This window comes from Lycium ferocissimum, chromosome 9, assembly GCF_029784015.1.
Source record: "Lycium ferocissimum isolate CSIRO_LF1 chromosome 9, AGI_CSIRO_Lferr_CH_V1, whole genome shotgun sequence".
Lineage (NCBI taxonomy): Eukaryota > Viridiplantae > Streptophyta > Magnoliopsida > Solanales > Solanaceae > Lycium > Lycium ferocissimum.
Window position 1 is genome coordinate 65,365,108 of NC_081350.1, and position 17,829 is coordinate 65,382,936.

The following is a 17,829-nucleotide window of genomic DNA, read 5'->3' on the forward strand; positions in this document are numbered from 1 at the left end:
CTGTATTTTAGATTAAAAAATAAGGAATACACTGAAATACACTCAGATCTGAGATACAAGAAAAAAAAATACACTCAGATTTCAAATACAAGAAATAAAATACACTCAAATTTGAGATACAAGAGATAAAATACACTCAGATCTTAAATACACTGCTGGAGATTTTTCCACTGCCGGCAACTGCGCCGTAGTTCGGTAAGGATCCAACCAGGTCTTTCTATGTATTCAACACAAAAACAAATACATCTCAAGCAACAACAATGATAAATACTCGAATCTGAGAAATACACTCCACCGTCTACAGTGGTTGTGGTGCTGATTGGAGAAGGAGCTCCGGTGGCGATGTCAATGGCGAGGAGAACGGTGCCAAATCTGAGAAGAGGGAGCAGTAGGTTTCACCAGAGCTCCGGCGGCGATGTCAATGGAGAGGAGAACGGCGCCAGATCTGAGAGCAGTGGGTTTCGCCAGAGCTCCGGCGGCGGCGGAGGGAGAAGAAGCATATCAAACCTAGCCCTAAGATTCTCAATCAAGAATAAAAATAGAGTATTCTACTTTAAACATATAATATAGCTATGAGGTAATTCAAATACAACATTTAGTTCTAGATGTAATTAAAATAAAATGTAGTTACTAAATATAAATATCTCTTATATGTTCTCTATACTATGTAAAATTCCCAAAACCTTAACCTTGTTGTTAATAATTAACATAATAAATATTTTTATAGCCAAACAAAAAAAAAAGGCGGAGTGTGATAATCCATTCAAAAGATTAGAGATTTCTTACGAGTCAAATAACTACAAAGGAAGGCAAAGGGATTGGAATTTTCTGGGTTTATGGCATTTTATGCTTCTCAACGACCAACCATGGGGCATGGTGAAGCAGAGGCGGAAAGAAAATAAATTCAGGTCTCTCTTATTTATTTATTAAAATAAATTTTCTTTAATTATATTTTTTAAACACTGTTTAAATTAACTATTTAACACCAGTTAGCTTAAAGGAGCAACACACATTTAACTTAATTGAAGATTTCATGTGCTTAGACAAATACACAAGGATCAAAATCGGAATACAACAATAACTCAAGGGACCAAAAACGTTATTTCCCCCATTACTTAATCAACAAAATATGGCAGCTATATATGTATTCCACAATAGAATCCTTCCCATCACAGGTATCCAACTGGTCTAGAACCTGTGTAATAATAACTCAAAACACTTTCTTCTTATTTTTTGGCCAATATTAGCTCCCATAACTAAAGACTTTCTTCCTCTTCCATATACCGTATTACATCCAACATTAGTGTCTATATTGTAGAGTCGAAGTACTTGGATTACTTTTTTCTTAAAAACTTAAAAGAGTACAATCCTGCATATTGAAAATTTAATGCATGTTTTGCTACTATATGTGTATAACAGTATAATAATTGTATAATGTATATGCGTCTTGTTTATTAAGCATTTTATTTAGCAAAGATGCTTGGTACATTTTTTTTAGAATAGGCAAATAATACATAAGGTATATTGCAATGTACATTAAATATTTATAAAATGATTCTACTATATAATTTTTTTAATTAGAAATATTTTTTTTATGCAAACGGTATAATAATCATCTAATGTATATGCGTCCGTGTTTATTTATGCATGTTATTTGGCAAATATTCCTGATATATATTTGTAGGATATGCCAAAATACATAAGATATATAGCAATATTTATTAAATATGTATGAAGGGAAAGTTTTAAGTTAGATTATTTCTAAATATGTAAATGTATCATTTTTTTGGGACAGACTAAAAAGAAAAGTGTATTACATAAATTGAGACAGAGGGAGTAATCAACAAAATAACAACATAGCAATATTATCCCACAAATGAGATTGGGGAGGATAGAGTGTACACAGACCTTATCCCTATCTCGTGGAGGTAGAAAGACTGTTTCTGATGGACCCTCAGCTCAAGTAAGGCATATCAAAGCAGTTTAAAAAAAATACAGTAGTAAAGAAGACATAACAAATAATAAGGAAAACATTACATAATATTCAGAAAAAGGGACATTAGCAATAGCAAAATAATGCGACAAATGAAATACAAGAAACAATAGGTAGTAACAGAAATTGAAGAACAAGAAACTACGAGAATAATGCTAATATTACTGGTACGAAAGAAAATTTATATATTTATTATAGAATGGTAACTAGCCAAGGAAAGAAAACATATCAACAAAAGAAAGTAGTCCGGTGCACAAAATATTAGGGATTGGATCCATGACTCTATAAAGTTGTCACACCGGAAACAACTTTTTTATTGATAAAAGAGCAAAAAATATTCACAGAAGGAACCACCCGAATGCAAAATTGACTTATTTCCTGACTTTACACGAAACCGAAATCTGCCGACTCTTTCCAACAGCCTTAGTTTTTAATCAAACTGTGACAATTTTGTTTTTTTAAGTTAAATACCACTAAGCAAGCTTAGTGGATAATTTATTAATCAAATCAAATACTAATAAAGATAAGCTCAACAAGTCGGAAACCCGACATTACAAAATTAAAGCAACAAATAAACAGAAGGGATAGGGGATCAGGTCATAAGATGACAACTATATTACTAATAACTTATTTTAAAACTAAGTAGTGTAGTTATAATTCATTTGTGTGAATTGCGGTGGCATATCAATCTCCATTTTCATCACTCCAATCCAAGACTCAAATTCCAATTGAGATTCAATTGTCATCACAAAATGGCTACACAACCCAAGAAAATCATCATTGACACTGATCCTGGCATTGGTATCTTCCCATTTCCTTTATTATTCAAAGACATACTTGTATTTTCTCAACACACTTTAAAAATATTCTAATATACCTCACAAAATCCCAATCTTTTTCCAAGATTTATCTGGGTTTTCTTTTTCTCTAGATTTTGCATTAGGATTGGAAATTACCGCTACTCTAAAAACTACTAGTTCTGTCTTTTTCTCAAATGGTCGCTCAATTAACAATTATTATATCAAAAAGTTATCTTTATTCTTGATTTTAATGTCTTTCAACAAAGAAAGTTACTTTTTGTGAAATAATAAGTATTAGTTGAGTTGACCATCTGACAAATTAACTTTATCTTTTCAGCTGAATTAAGCTTTCCAAGATTACTTTGGAAATTGTATTGTTGAGTTAATTGAGCTATTACGAATAGGGATTCTTTCGTTTATGACCCTTTGCCCAAACTTAATTACCGGCAGTAGCCTAAATATACAAAACAAAAACGTCTGATATGTATATTTAAGTATAAATATTCAAAAGCTATACTTTATTGGCTATTTTGTAAAGTAAATCACCCAAAGGTATTGGGCTGTAATCATCCCTTATGAATATGTTCAGATGATGCAATGGCGATATTTGTGGCATTGCAATCTCCTGAAGTTGAGGTGATAGGGCTTACAACGATATATGGAAATGTCTACACAACTCTAGCAACCAGAAATGCTTTACATCTGGTAAACTTCCCATTTTCTCGCTTAGTATGATTTTTCATTTACCATCCTTCGATAATTGCTAAATCTTTCTGCCTTATTTTATATTATAAGTGTAAATTTTAAACGGTAAAAGATTATTGGGTCAGCTTTGCTCCTCAGTTTGGTATACTCATAGTTATTGATTTGAGGTGTTAATGATTCAGTTGGAGATAGCTGGGAGGACAGATATTCCAGTGGCTGAAGGCTCTCATGTCACAATCACTGTATGTGATCCTCAACTCTAGGTTCAGTTGCTCATTTTAACTTGCTTAACTGTTACATATTCCAAGCTTTTTAGTTATTGTTGTCACTCTAAATTTACTCGTTAAAGGGGACTCAAGTCTTTTTTGTCTTAAATATTTTCATCACACTTCTTTTACCCTTGCATTTTTCATCAAACCTGTTCTGAAAACAGTTTTCTTGAGCCGAGGGTCTATCCAAAACAGTCTCTCTACCCCACAAAGGTAGGGGTAAGTTCTACGTACAGTGTACACCCCCCTCCCTAGATACGTGCAGTGTACACCACACTGGCTATGTCGTTGTTGTTGTTATGATGATCCACACTAGATAGACTTGCCTTGGTACATATTCTGTCTCTCTATTTCTCTCCCCCCTTTTCTTTTGCTTGCCAGGTGAAACTTTCTTTGAGTTGGTGAAACTGTTAAGAGAAAACGAATAAGAGGAAGAATAATAAGTATTACCTCGCCCCAGAAAAGAAAAAAGGTCAAATGCAAAGACATTGAGCTTGTTTATCACGGGATCCAAGACAAGAATGTGGTTCTGAGAAGAAAAGAAAAAAGATAGTGCTAGATTGGTCCTTTCGAGTGTTTCAGATCTAGGACCAAAACTCAAAGAAGGAACGAGTCAAGGTGGAATTTGGTTACCCTCTTACTGAATATCTTTACTTCCTTATGGTTCTGTAGAGCAACCTTTCCTGGAATGTTGGAGTGGATTTGAGTAGATAGTGAAAGAGTTGGTTGGGTTTCGTCAACATCTCATGCCAATTGAAAGAGTTGGTGTGAGAAGAAAGAATGAGAAAAATAGAAAAAGTCAAAGAAATACAAATGCCTGCAAGCATGAGAAAGAAAATGTTTTCTAATGCTGCTGATTTGTTTGGTAAAACAAGGATGCCAAATTTCAATTATCCCAAAATCATAAAATCCTTGTAAAAGTAGGGAGTTGACAGAGCAATTCTCTTTAGTGTAATTGGGATATCTCCCCTTTCTTTGTTAATAATAGAAGGTAGTTGTTCTTTTGTGGACGTAAGATCACTTTGATTTGAACCACGTTAAATCTTGGGTTCTTTCTTTTACGTTTCTGCTAACAATTGGTATTAGAGCGTTAGGGGTCTTTAAAGATCTAGGGAGGAAGAACAAGCAAAGATGTGTTCCATGAAGTTTGAAATCAATAGATTTAGTGCGCGCAACAATATTAATATTTGGAAGATCTAGATGATGGCATTATTGCGGAGGGAAGGTTCAATTGATGTTATTAACAGAAAATTCGAATTGTCTATTAGATTCTGATAGGAGAATATTGAAGGGGATGCATTGAGTGTAATCCGACTGTCCCTTGCACCGATCGGTGACAACAAGGATGTTGTTACAATTAAGATGGGGTCAGGTACTTTGCTACTAGATCATTTAGACGCATTCAGTAAACTTGTCATGGACTTACAGCTATGCGGGAATTAAAAAGGATGAGGAGATGCCTGCATGTGCTTTGCTATTTTATTGACTTCAGGATATCATGATATCGAAAATTCAATGATGTAAAGCAAGGAGTCTATCACCCTTGAGCAAGTACGACAGACACTTAAACTTTAGTGATGTGCGGAGGCATTTCGAAGGAGACAGAGATGATTAGGCAATTGGGCTCTTTGTGAGAGGCCGGACTAGTCAATCGGGAAGTAGCAAATCAAAGCATAGATCAAAGTCTCGTGTGAATAAGAAGAATGTTGAGTGTGGGGGTTGCGGCAAGAAGGGGCACTTTGAATAAGATTGCCCAATGTCAAAGTCCCAAGGAAATGGCGAGTGCATCCACAAGTGGGCAGATAAATGATTCTAATAATGAATATGTACTTTCAACATCATGCAATAATGAAGGTTATGGCAACAAATATGTGTTACTCTGCTTGTACTCTGCATATGACATTCCGAAGAGATTAGTTTGGCACCTCCATATGAAGAGCAACTGAAAAACAAAATAAGATGTATGCGTCTCAAACCAATTGCCTGTATGTTATGCACTTGTTACATACCAATTACGTGTATCTTATGCAAACTTGTAGTTTTCTGGAATGACCAATCTCCTTTCTCTATACAAAGGGGCTGCTATTGGGGAGCGCAAAAGGCTCGACAATAAGAAGGCCCAGTCACAAAAGAAGGCTATGCGAAGAAGCAGAGATAGATATGACTGATTCCAAGAGCTCGAGATTGGCATGCCAGATTTCTTGTCGAGCCCTTCCCTAGACACACACAACACAATCACTACCCAACAACTTTACACCTCTTCTTTGTTTTTTTCTTCCTTCAATTGACTACAATTATCGTATAATAATTAATAATACAGGAAAAAAAGAGGGAAGAAAATCATTAGAAGAAAGTGATGGTGATGAGAGACTTGGCAACTGGTGCTCCGAGTTGTGGCGAAACTTCTTCTTCTTCTTCTAATCCTTTTGGTGCTCTTGCTAACGCACTCATCGGCTCTTTATCTAAAACTCAAGTAGCTAATAATTCTCTCTTTTAAAGCATGGTATAAACAAGCAACTTATTAATACTGAAATTGATGTATATTATTGGATTGAGGTGCAGTTGTTTGATTAATTGATATAAAATCTCAATTCGTTCACCGATGTTTTTCTAGCTAGTTGTTCGATACGTATTCAACTGCTAATGAATTAGTTGGATTTGCTAATTGCCAATCTGTCTGAAGCTTTATGTAGTTGAGTTTAGTTGAGCTTTAACTGTGGTATTTTTTAAGCATATAAAAGCAAATAGTTTTATGCATAACACCGTCTTCTCTTGAAAGGGTTCTTAAGAGATTCAATATGCATAAGTGCAAGCCTGTAAGTACACCGTTAGCTCCTCATTTCAAACTTTCAGAGTTGCAGATGCCTCAGTCCAAGGATGACATGGAGCATATGTCAAAGGTTCCTTATGCCAGCATAGTTGGTAGCATTATGTATGCTATGGCGTGTACACATTCAGATATTGCTCAATAAGTATGGTAAGCAGATATATGTCCAACCCAGGAAAGAGACACTGGGAAGCTGTCAAGTGGATATCTCAAGGGAGCTTCTAATGTTGGTTTGACCTTTCGAAAAGTGTTGGTGGTGTTTCAATTCTCGGTTACGTGAATTCTGACTATGCAAGGGATCTTGACAAAATAAGATCGACAACTGGATAAATCTTTACTCTTGTTGGCAGTGGCCGTAGTTGGAAGTTGACTCTGCAGTCAATTTTCGCTTTGTCCACAGTAGAAGTAGAATACATGGCAGCAGCTGAGGCAGTGAAAAAAGCTATTTGGTTGAAAGGTTTGGTGGCAGAATTGAGTTTGGCAGAATTAAAGACAACTATTCTCTGGTCCGACCTCCTTCTCTTGTTAGCGGAAACGTACAAGAAAGATCACGAGATTTAACGTGGTTCGGATCATATCTTACATCCACCAGAAAACACTTGCTTTTATTTTATTAACAAAGAAAGGGGAGAATCCCAATTACCCTAAGAGAATTGCTCTCTCAACTATTTACTCTTACAAGAATTTTATAATTTTTGGATAATTCTACAAGAGGAGGAATGTTGCCTATTTATAGAGGTAAAACCTCCCCTTGATGTCATTGGTGACAAGAAAGAGAACCCAAAGTCAAATTTGGTATCTTTGTTTTACCAAACAAATCAGCAGCCATAGAAAACATTTGCAGAGCATTTGCTAAATGTTTTCTTTCTCATGCTTGCGGCCGTTTGTATTTCTTTGACGTTTCCTTTTCTTTCTTTTCACACCAACTCTTTCAATTTGCATGAAAAAGTTGACTAAACCCAAACCAACTCTTTCAGATAGTGTTTGGCAATCTTAAAGTTTTAGGTGTTAGAAACATTGGTAGTTAGGAATTTAAATATAGTCAAGATAAATAAAGAGAATGGGTGAGACAGATGAACAATGAAAATGTATGAAGCACTTTTGGTGTCATTTGGGGCGTGACAAAACGTTTCTTCCATGCTGTTAGCAAAAACCGTTAAAAGGATGCGCAAAACATTGTATTTCATTCTCTTGCTATACTTGCAGTTTCCTTAATCAAAGGATCACTACTTTTTGTTCTTTGATTTTTGGTCTCCTCCACTGTAGCCACAAAAGAAATTGGGGACCTCTTCCTTAACCTTTGTGGGGTGATGCCATATAGTGTGAGAGGCTTGCTGAAATGTGGGGTGATGCCATATAGTGTGAGAGGCTTGCTGAAATGTTGGCAGAGTCAGAAAGGAAGCAAAACTTGAAGAAAATCTGGCATACCGTCCCTGTTTGCATTTTTTGGACAATCTGATTAGCAAGGAATAAGAGATGTTTTTGAAAATCAGAAACGTGATATGTCTTTTGTAAAGAATAGATGTCTTCAGAATTTATATTTTTGGTGTAGGAGACATGGTAGATGATATTTCTATAGTTGAAATGTTTAAAGAGAAATGATCAATTCCGGGATCAAACAAGTTCTGTGGCAAAGAAAATGAGAAGGGCAAAGGAAGAAGCTCCTTATATGAGCCTATCTGAGCATGGTCAGCTTGACCATGTAGGAGATCCAGCATGTTGTGCTATTTGAGCTTGATTAGCTTGACTGTGTAGGAGCTCCAACATGTTGCGCTATGTGACACTATCTAACCACAGTCATGTGACTGTGATCCAATTATTATTATTTTTGGGGCTAATTTTGAGATTTCTAGCCATACCCCAACCTGTATAAAGCTCTAAGCTCATCCTTAGTGGGTGAATCAGAATATTTTTGCATGTGTTGAGATTGGAGAACTCCATTTGAGACACGATTGGATCTCAAGAATTGAGATTTTCGAGGGTAATCTTCTTCTTGTTTCTTAATATCTTGGGTTCTATTTTTTCTTTCTTTGGAAACGATCGACTCTTATATCGATTGTTGCCTGAAACACTCATCCGGAGGTTCTACGTTTCTTCTTTGTTTTACTATTCAGATTATCTTCTATTATTTTAATTAAATTCTATCTTTAGTTAGCTTTCAATTATTGTTACTTAATATTCCGATGCTGTTTCTATCTTAGATTGTATTAAGAACTTTGTTTTAGCGAGCTTGTGAGTAATGCTTCAAGATGCTTCTTTGATACTCCAAGTTTATGAGGTAAGTTTCAAGAGCTTTCTCCATGTACCGAGAGCGATTTTAACAAGTGGAAAGGAAGATGCTCTCTTAGGAAGACCCAGAAGGTTGTGGCTCAGTCGCTTAGAACAAACTGCTTTCTGAAATAGCATTAGACTTTTGTTTTCTAACCTACATTACCTGACTTAGCAGCGAATATATCCGCAGTTTAAGGCATAGGTAGGAGATATGATAAAAAGAACTGGTGACGTGTATCTGGAGCTTCTTTTTTTAATTTCTTGCATTTTCTGCCCTGGCAGTGATGATTGGTGCAGAATTCTGATATGGTTTACCAATAACATTTCCTTCTTCTAAATTTTATTGTGCTTTTCTTCTGATTAAATGTTCATTTAGCATAATAGGCAGCAAACTTTTTTTGAGAAAAGGTAATAGTCAGAATAGGCAGCAGACTTAGAAATGCTTTTTCCTTATGAATGTGTTTCTGCTTACTTTGTTTAATTCATGTAAAGAAAGGTACAAAACTTCGAATTGCTGATTTTGTTCATGGAACGGATGGACTTGGGAACCAAAACTTTCCTGCACCAAATGGAAAGTGTAGTGAACAGAATGCTGCTGAATATCTCGTTCAACAAGCCAGTCTATACCCTGGAAAGGTTACTGTTGTAGCTTTGGGTCCCCTAACAAACATAGCACTAGTAAGTATGTAATCTTCCAATTAAGTATTACTCTATCCGTTGCAATTTATGTGGCAGCATTTCCTTTTTAGTCCGTTCCGAGAAGACTAACAGTTTCTAAATTTGGAAACAATTTAACTTAAACTTTTCATTTTTCCCTTAACGACAAGCCTTCACAAATGTTATGGCATGTTTAAGACAACATGTTTTAAAAGTCTAGTAGCCACATAAATGTTATGACACGTTTAATACCAAAACTTTCCTCTTTCTTAAACTTCATGTTCATTCAAACTATGCCACATAAATTGAAACGGAAGGAGTAGATAATAACCTAATAAAACTGTTCACTGAAATTGCATATTGAAACAGGCCATTCAATCAGATCCTGCTTTTGTTAAAAACATTGGACAAATTGTTGTTCTTGGGGGTGCCTTTTCTGTAAACGGAAATGTGAATCCAGCTGCTGAGGCGAATGTAAGTTACTAAGATACATCCAAAAGCATGCTTTAGTTTTTCAGGTGTATTCTCTAAGTTATTTTCATGCCTGTTTTGTTGCTCATCTGCACAAGATCTTTGGAGACCCAGATGCTGCTGATATTGTATTTACTAGCGGTGCTGATGTTCTAGCAGTTGGAATAAATGTTACACATCAAGTTATCCTTACTGGTACTTTCTTGATTGCTTAAGTTATAATAACCTGTTAGTATGGTACTTCAAATATTCTGTTCCTCTTCATTTCCTGCATTCAAATTGTTGCATCTACAGCAGTGGTCATTTTGACTATTAAAAGAATGGGTTATGCATTTTGGACCATCCTCATGTCAGTTCCTAAATATTCTGCAAAGCCAACTAGAAGTTCTGATTTTTCATACCTTCTTAAACTATTTAAGATATTTGGTAACTGTAGCACAGTTGGAGGACGCTGAATTAAGAAAGGAAAAGAGAAGATTGAGAAATAACTTTAAATAAATTACTTTTCACGTCTCGTGTAACATCACTAAGTGTCAGCATTCAGCAAATAAAAAATGCGGATACATATAATAAGATATTTGATAGCTATTTAAAATATCTGGTAATAGAAGATAGTAACATAGGAGGATTAGGAATTAAAGAACAAATAGAGAAATTAAAGAACAACATAGTCTCTTGAAATATTTTTGAGCATTATCTGAATAATAATATGTAAATACATATTGGTGGATCTTTCATGAAGTACAGCTGCATGTGCTTTAGAAGAAACTCTTTTATGCACCCAATCCAGTGGGCATGATCTGATCTCCAAAGCCATCTCTCCACCTTCCCCTATGCTTGGGTGACAAAAAATTATCAAATCCGGGTTCTTGTCCTGGAGTTCCTCGGATAACCCAAATCTAACTGGAGATTGAAACCCTTGCTTTTCTCTTTTATTCTTGCCGTAGCAGATTTCACTAGCAGACTGGTAGTTACAGTGTTCAACTTGTAAGAAACTCGAATGTTTTATATTGTCTTGTTAATCATTCTTTGGGAAAAGAAATCAATTTGTGATATAGGCCAACAAATGTCAGGAAATAATACAGTATCTCACGTAATGGTGAAATTATTACTTGGTGAACTGGGGCATATATAACTAACTTTTACCACATACAGTAACAATATGTAGAGGAAAGTTTTGTACTACTAGATTGAGATGTGTTTTGTACTTTTTACTTTTTCTTCCCTCCTTAACGTAGATGCTACAATTTGGACCATTTTATTTAGCTTCCCGCAGAATTATCCTTCTTATTTATATTTATTTACTTTTTTCAGATTCTGATCGAGACGAGTTGGCGAAGTGTAACGGAAAGTTTGCCAAGTACCTTGACAAGATTTTGGGTGTCTATTTTGGCTATCACCATGATGCATACAGCACAAAAGGTCTGTCTCTTGCCAAACTAGATTTCTTAGTATATTATTTGGTCCATGCTCATTGTTCTGATTTTATGGGAACTGGGACTCCACATAGGCGTCTACCTTCATGATCCAACTGCCCTGCTTGCTGCTGTTGATCCCTCGCTAATCACCTATACAGAAGGTGTGGTTCGTGTCCAAACAACTGGCATCACAAGGGGTCTGACTCTATTTTATAACAAACAAAAGAGGTAAACTGTTGCATTTTTTCAGAAGATTGAGTGTATCCTCCTCCACTTTTTGTGTTCTCAAAGACGGCTCTTCCCAGCACTGCCTGATGATGCACAACAAAAGAGTGATTGAGCACATTTCCTATTCTCTAGATTGCTAGCACCATCAGTATTATGTGGTTCTATCTTTGACTGACAATTCCAGCTGGTCCTAGGTACTTGCCAAATTTGAATAACACTATAGGACAGTACTTTGAGGTTTCAACTTCCTTCAGTAAAGGGATAGCAGGAAAGGAAAATCTCCTCAATCCTTCCCATTTTTGGCCCTTCAAGAATCATCTCCTCAAGCCCACTTCAGTTCCATGAACCCAAAGGAGATTCTCATAGGGAGGCTTCTTGTGATGTATCCTACAGTTGCATGCTCATGTTCATCCGTATGGTCAGGAGTGGGATAATTATGTTGTGGTCAAGAGAACAAACCAACTCTTGTGTGTACCTAAATCTTCTTTGTCATTTTTCATTCTAAAGGAGGGTCAAGTGAAGTCATCCTTGAGGATCAAAGTGAAAAGAAAAGTGAGGATGGTAGACAAAAGAAAGAGAGTAGTGAGGGAGAGAAAACTGACAATCCTAGAGTTGAAAAAGGAGAGGATGAGTTGAGTTAGAACTCCAAATGTCCCAACTCTATATCTTATATCTACCCTGAATATTCTCCTCACTCAACTGAAGCGCTGTAAAACAGATGAACCCGCTGCTTTAACACTAGGTCTGCCTCTAAAAATATTGACTCAATGTCTGTATGACCATTCCTCTCAAGAAAGCAACATGACTATCTTCTTGACAACCTTCTAATTCTTAATAAAGAAACATACTGTCCTCTAGAATATCAATCAGGCTGGAACAGTGATAACTAATAAGAGAATGCAGTGTTTACAGGAAAGTGTCATCGAGACAAACGATGAGACAAGAAGTAAAGTTTATACAATTTGAATTCTTAGTGCTTTTTTCCAGGGAAGAGGGGGAGGGAGATAGTGTGAACAATTTCCTTTTTGTTTTCTTTTTGCCAGCCCACTAACTATATATTTTTGTTTTCAACCTCCATTAACTCTCTTGAGTGTGGCCCGGTCAATTCAGAGATGTTGTCCTAGTTTCACTACATCTTTTTCTTTTTTTTTTTTTTTTTTTTACTCAATTGCGATGGTCTATCCTGGTTGTGATGGAGATAACATGGCAAGATCCTCCCTTCATCAAAAAAGATCGTCCCTTCATATTTTACAGCACTTGTTGCTGAGATTAATACAATGCTTTTAACAATGAAAAGAAAGAAAAAAGATCCTTCCCGAATGTATGTAAAATAAGACACCAATAATTTTATTCACGTGTGATGAAACTAAATTAGCACATCTTATTAAGCAACATTTTCTTTTCCTTTCAGAAAGAGGAATATCTATTTCACTTTGAGGCAGTGGCAATGCAGCCTTTGAGCTGCGGGTTCAACCTAACCCAATATTTCTGACACGCAATTTAAATATATATGTGAAAATCCACTAAATTTTAAATGAATATTAAATCTAAACGCATAATTTCAGAAGCACAATGAATTTAATGCTAAAACCCTAAGGTCAAACCCATCTAATCTAAATCCAAGATCTGCCTCTACTTTTAGGTATCATTTCAAAAAGGAAGAACCTGAACCATCGTTTCTGGGTGAAATGACTAACTCAATATGGATTTGTATAGTTCTTTCTTTTGTAATCTCATGGACTATGCCCATAAATTCTGTGAATGTTCTTGCTTAGCTGACTCGTGTATTCTTGGAGGAAATTGGCTGAAATGATTTTTGTACGCCCACCTGCCTATTGTAATATATGTGTCACGACCCAAATCTGGCATCTAGGCCGTGACAGGGCACCCGCAAGCCCAGACCCCTGTTAGGCGAACCCTCTAATCTAAACATATTAATAACGATGGAATGAATAAGATAGCAATTACAATGAAGATGTATCATAAATATAGGGGTAGCTGATCCCGCTGCTGAATATGAACTGCTTACAGATATGGGTAGCTGATCCACATCTTACCCCTAAACACTGCTGACTATATGCTGCTGCTGATCATAAACTACTTACGAGTTACGCGACATGGAGTAACTCACATCGTACCCCTTCTTTGTAGCATTAGCTGTATGTCTAACCCACCTTGCACGGTACATTGACTACCCGACTTACCCGACAAGCGTTCAGTATTTGCGAGTCGCTATCTGATAAGTGGCATATCTAGTAAAAGGAAAGGAGTAACGTCTTACCCACAAGTAATACAGCTTAAATAATAGACAAGTATAACAACTACTAAACCAGATATTTCAAATATCTATACAGCTGATAGGCATGCTTAGAATCAAAAATAGATAATAGACATGCTCAATATCATCAACTACTAAGAGCGGCTAAATAAACATGGTGGATACCAATAGCTGCTGAAAGTATCACAGAACAGTATAAATATATATAGCTAAGGCCCTTATGGCCAATACCGGATACTTAGAAATAGCTATCTAGCTCATACTTTTCCCGCACATGAACTAGATAATTTTAAGTGCATTAAGCAACTCAAATAGCATGTTTTATTGAAAGCAAGCAAAACAAGAAACTAAAATCTCACTTACATCGCGGTCGAACTTGGCCTAAGTCGCTCCTTCACTTTTCTTGCTTTTCCTTGCTCCACGACTCCTATCTACGCAATATACACATTTCTGAAATCTGATATAAATTTTAAAGTTGGGTTCATATTTTTAGGACGCTGCAAGGTCAAAGTCAACAAAAGTCAACCCTGGGCTCAACTGTCCAAATTCGGGAACAAGTTTCATAATCAAGTTACTCATTAGCTACGGATTCCAAATCTATAATCAAAATCCAATTTTGACTTAGTTTGCTAGTCTAGTAGCTCAATTTTCCCTTTTCAAACCTAGGTCTAAACTATCCAGTTTAGACTATGAAAACCCGAGATTTCATGGTTCAAATCATACCAAAACCAAGTATAATATCAAGAGTAGTGTAGGGAATCATACCTTTAGTTGTAGGTTGAATTCCACTTTTTTTGATCCCAAATCTGAGATAACTTGGCTGTATATATACTGATCGGGTATATACCAAATCATGATCTCAAAAGTATTGTTATTTTTCGTCACTGCTGTATATATACTGATCGGGCCTTCTTCACGATCGCGGTGGGATAACTTGGCAGGCGTTCGCGGCCCTTGTGGTCGTGTTCGTTTTGAAGGGAAACTAGGCCCACCTGACAGATGCCCCCTACTTCGAGCCCAGCCTGCGTTCGTGGTGACCAGCTTTCCTCCTCTTCAGGATCCTGGCAAAACCCTCGCGTTCGCGAATCACAATCTTGCATCAGCAAAATCTGCAATTGTGAATGTTGTGTAATGGTACCGAAATTCATCCGAGCCCCTCGGGTCCTAATCCAAACCGTGTCAACGAGCCCAAATGATATTATTGACTTGTACAAGGTTTCAAATCATGATTTGGTAAACAAATGCTCAAAAAGAGGGGTTGGATTGTTACAAGATGGCTGGATAGGAATGCAAGGGCTTGTGGAAAAGTGAATAAAGTTTTGAAACGCAAATATCTCTTTTGCAACTATCTTTTTGCTGAAAACTAGACTCTTTTGCTGTCTTTTTTAGTTAGGCCTCTGAGTTTAAGAACTTGAATCTGTTGTTTTGATGAGTTGGACTAGACAACCGTGTTTCAAATGACTAAAATTCTCTATGCAGGTGTTTTTGGCTCTGTTTGATGCTCTAGGAAATTTCCATCTTTGTACATAAAATGTTTAAAATTGAGGGATATTTGATTGATAAGTAGCACTTATTATGTTTACTGTTGAACATATAAGGTTTGCTGAAGTCACTGAATGGTCTGACAAACCCTCAGTAAAAGTGGCAGTAACTGTTGATGCTCCTAAAGTTCTCAAATTGGTCATGGAACGACTCATCAATTCTTAGGAGAATCTGTTTGCTGAAAGAGAAGTTATTTGACGTATATCCAACTGCACGTTCGATTCTTTGTTTGTCTGCAACTCAGACATTTTTCAAAACTTTGTTTTGATTTGAAGAGGAAGATGGTAGCAAGATTGCCTTCATACTATGATTATGGAACATACGTCGATCACCAAGAAGAATTTCATTTTGTTTATTGCTTCTATGGCATCTCTGCAAATGTTGTAACAGTATCTGTTGTTTCTGAGTTCTGTGGAATAAAGTGATCTGTAGAAGCCAACATCGTCATCATTTTAGTTTCTCTTCTAAACTGACAAAGGGTATCATATACTTGTATGCTTTATGGTCAGAGGTAAATGGTGACATTTTTCTCTTTACAACCAATCAAGGGGTCAAGTTTAAAAATAAAATAATGGAGAAAAATATATGCTAATAAATGGAGAAAAATTGTTATTTGTAGAATGGGATTGAATTTTACTTAACCCTCTTGAAATGATGCGTTTGAGACAGTAAACCTTAAAGTAATTTTTGCAAGTGACCAATAAGGGTTGTGGTGTAGTGGCCGGTACTACTTCATCCTTAACCATGAGGTTTCGAGTTCGAGCCCGCTTAGGTACGGAGTCACCATTATTAGGGAGTGCTTTGACCCCCAATGTGGGACTACTTGGCACGAATTCGGATTTAGTCGGGTTCCAATATGGGTACACGGGATGGGAAACCAATTCTTTTTTTGGCAAGTGACGGTGTTTGAGACAATTAACCTTGTTAAATTAATTTTGGCCCTCTTTGACCCAAATTCAAAAGTCGTATTTTAGATGTCGGATTCATTATTAAGAAAAGAATAGGATTACATAGTACATTACATATAGTATTATTTAGCCTATAGTAAGGGCAACCCAGTGCACTAAGCTCTCGCCATGCGTGGGGTTCAGGGAAAAGCCAGACTATAAGGGTTTATTGTACGCAACTTTACTCTGCATTTCTACGGGGCCAACACTCTGATCATCAAAACAAAAACGCGACAACTTGTTCAAGAGTAATGCAGATGGGGTTTAAAGTTGAAGAACATCCTAATTAGTCATAAGCTGTAAATTTAGAAAACAACAACAATAACATACCCAGTTGAATCCCACAGTGTGGGGTCTGGGGAGGGTTAAATGTACGCAGACCTTACCCCCACCTTGATAGGGGAAATTTCCGAAAGACCCCTCGGCTCAAAAGAAAACAAGAAAACAAAAGTCAGATACCGAGAGGCATATCAAAGCAATGCGAAAATGAGAAAAAAACAAGGGCAAAGAAGTCATGATAAAACAACATGGAGAGACAAGACCCAACATATAAAAGCAGGAAACATAGGGCAATAAAAGGTAGAGCAAAGCTACGCCTACTAGTGCGACAGAAAAGCGAGACTACCTACTAGCCTTCTACCCTAATCCGAGCCCTCCATAACCTCCTATCTAAGGTCATGTCCTCGGTAATCTGAAACAGCGCCAAGTCCTGCCTAATCACCTCTCCCCAATATTTCTTTGGTCTTCCTCTACCTCTCCTAAAACCGTCCAAAGCCAACCTCTCACACCTCCGCACTTGGGCATCTATGCCTCTCCTCTTCACATGCCCAAACCATCTCAACCTCGCTTCCCGCATCTTGTCCTCTACCGATGCCACTCCCACCTTGTCCCTGATGTCCTCATTCCTGATCCTATCTCTCCTAGTGTGCCCACACATCCACCGCAACATTCTCATTTCCGCGACTTTCATCTTCTGCACGTGAGAGTTCTTGACTGGCCAACACTCTGCCCCGTACAATAGAGTCGGTCTAACCACCACTTTGTAGAACTTGCCCTAAAGTTTTGGTGGCACTTTCTTGTCACACAAAGACTCCAGAAGCGAGCCTCCATTTCAACCATCCTGCACCAATACGATGTGTGACATCATCATCAATATCCCCATTTTTTTGTAAAATAGACCCAAGATACTTGAAACTTCCTTTCTTTTGAATGACACGGTACCAAGCTTCACTTCCACGTCGACCTCGAGGTACACCACCGAACCTCGCACTCCAAGTACTGCTTTTGGTCCTACTCAACTTGAATCCTTTAGACTCTAACGTTTGTCTCCAATCCTCTAGCTTAGAGTTGACTCCGCTGCGAGTCTCGTCTATCAAGACTATGTCATCCGCGAACAACATACACCATGGCACCTCACCTTGAA

General features: G+C 37.0%; 1 protein-coding gene across 5 annotated transcripts; it reads left to right on the forward strand.

The window, feature by feature from the left end:
* The first annotated feature begins 2,533 nt into the window (after window positions 1-2,533).
* On the forward strand, window positions 2,534-15,936 carry LOC132031490 (probable uridine nucleosidase 2). 5 transcript variants are annotated; one of them, XM_059421476.1, is made up of 9 exons: window positions 2,534-2,794; window positions 3,383-3,498; window positions 3,681-3,740; window positions 9,358-9,543; window positions 9,892-9,996; window positions 10,092-10,188; window positions 11,308-11,415; window positions 11,504-11,639; window positions 15,397-15,511. In XM_059421476.1, the coding sequence occupies exons 1-9, from the start codon at window positions 2,746-2,748 to the stop codon at window positions 15,422-15,424; spliced, it is 885 nt and encodes a 294-aa protein (XP_059277459.1). In that variant the 5' UTR covers window positions 2,534-2,745; the 3' UTR covers window positions 15,425-15,511. The 5 variants fall into 5 exon arrangements, with proteins under 5 accessions (XP_059277459.1, XP_059277461.1, XP_059277458.1 ...); XM_059421475.1 differs by lacking the exon at window positions 15,397-15,511 and adding an exon at window positions 15,516-15,936 and having other exon boundaries at window positions 2,543-2,794; XM_059421478.1 differs by lacking the exons at window positions 9,358-9,543; window positions 15,397-15,511 and adding an exon at window positions 15,516-15,936 and having other exon boundaries at window positions 2,535-2,794.
* Window positions 15,937-17,829: the final 1,893 nt, after the last annotated feature.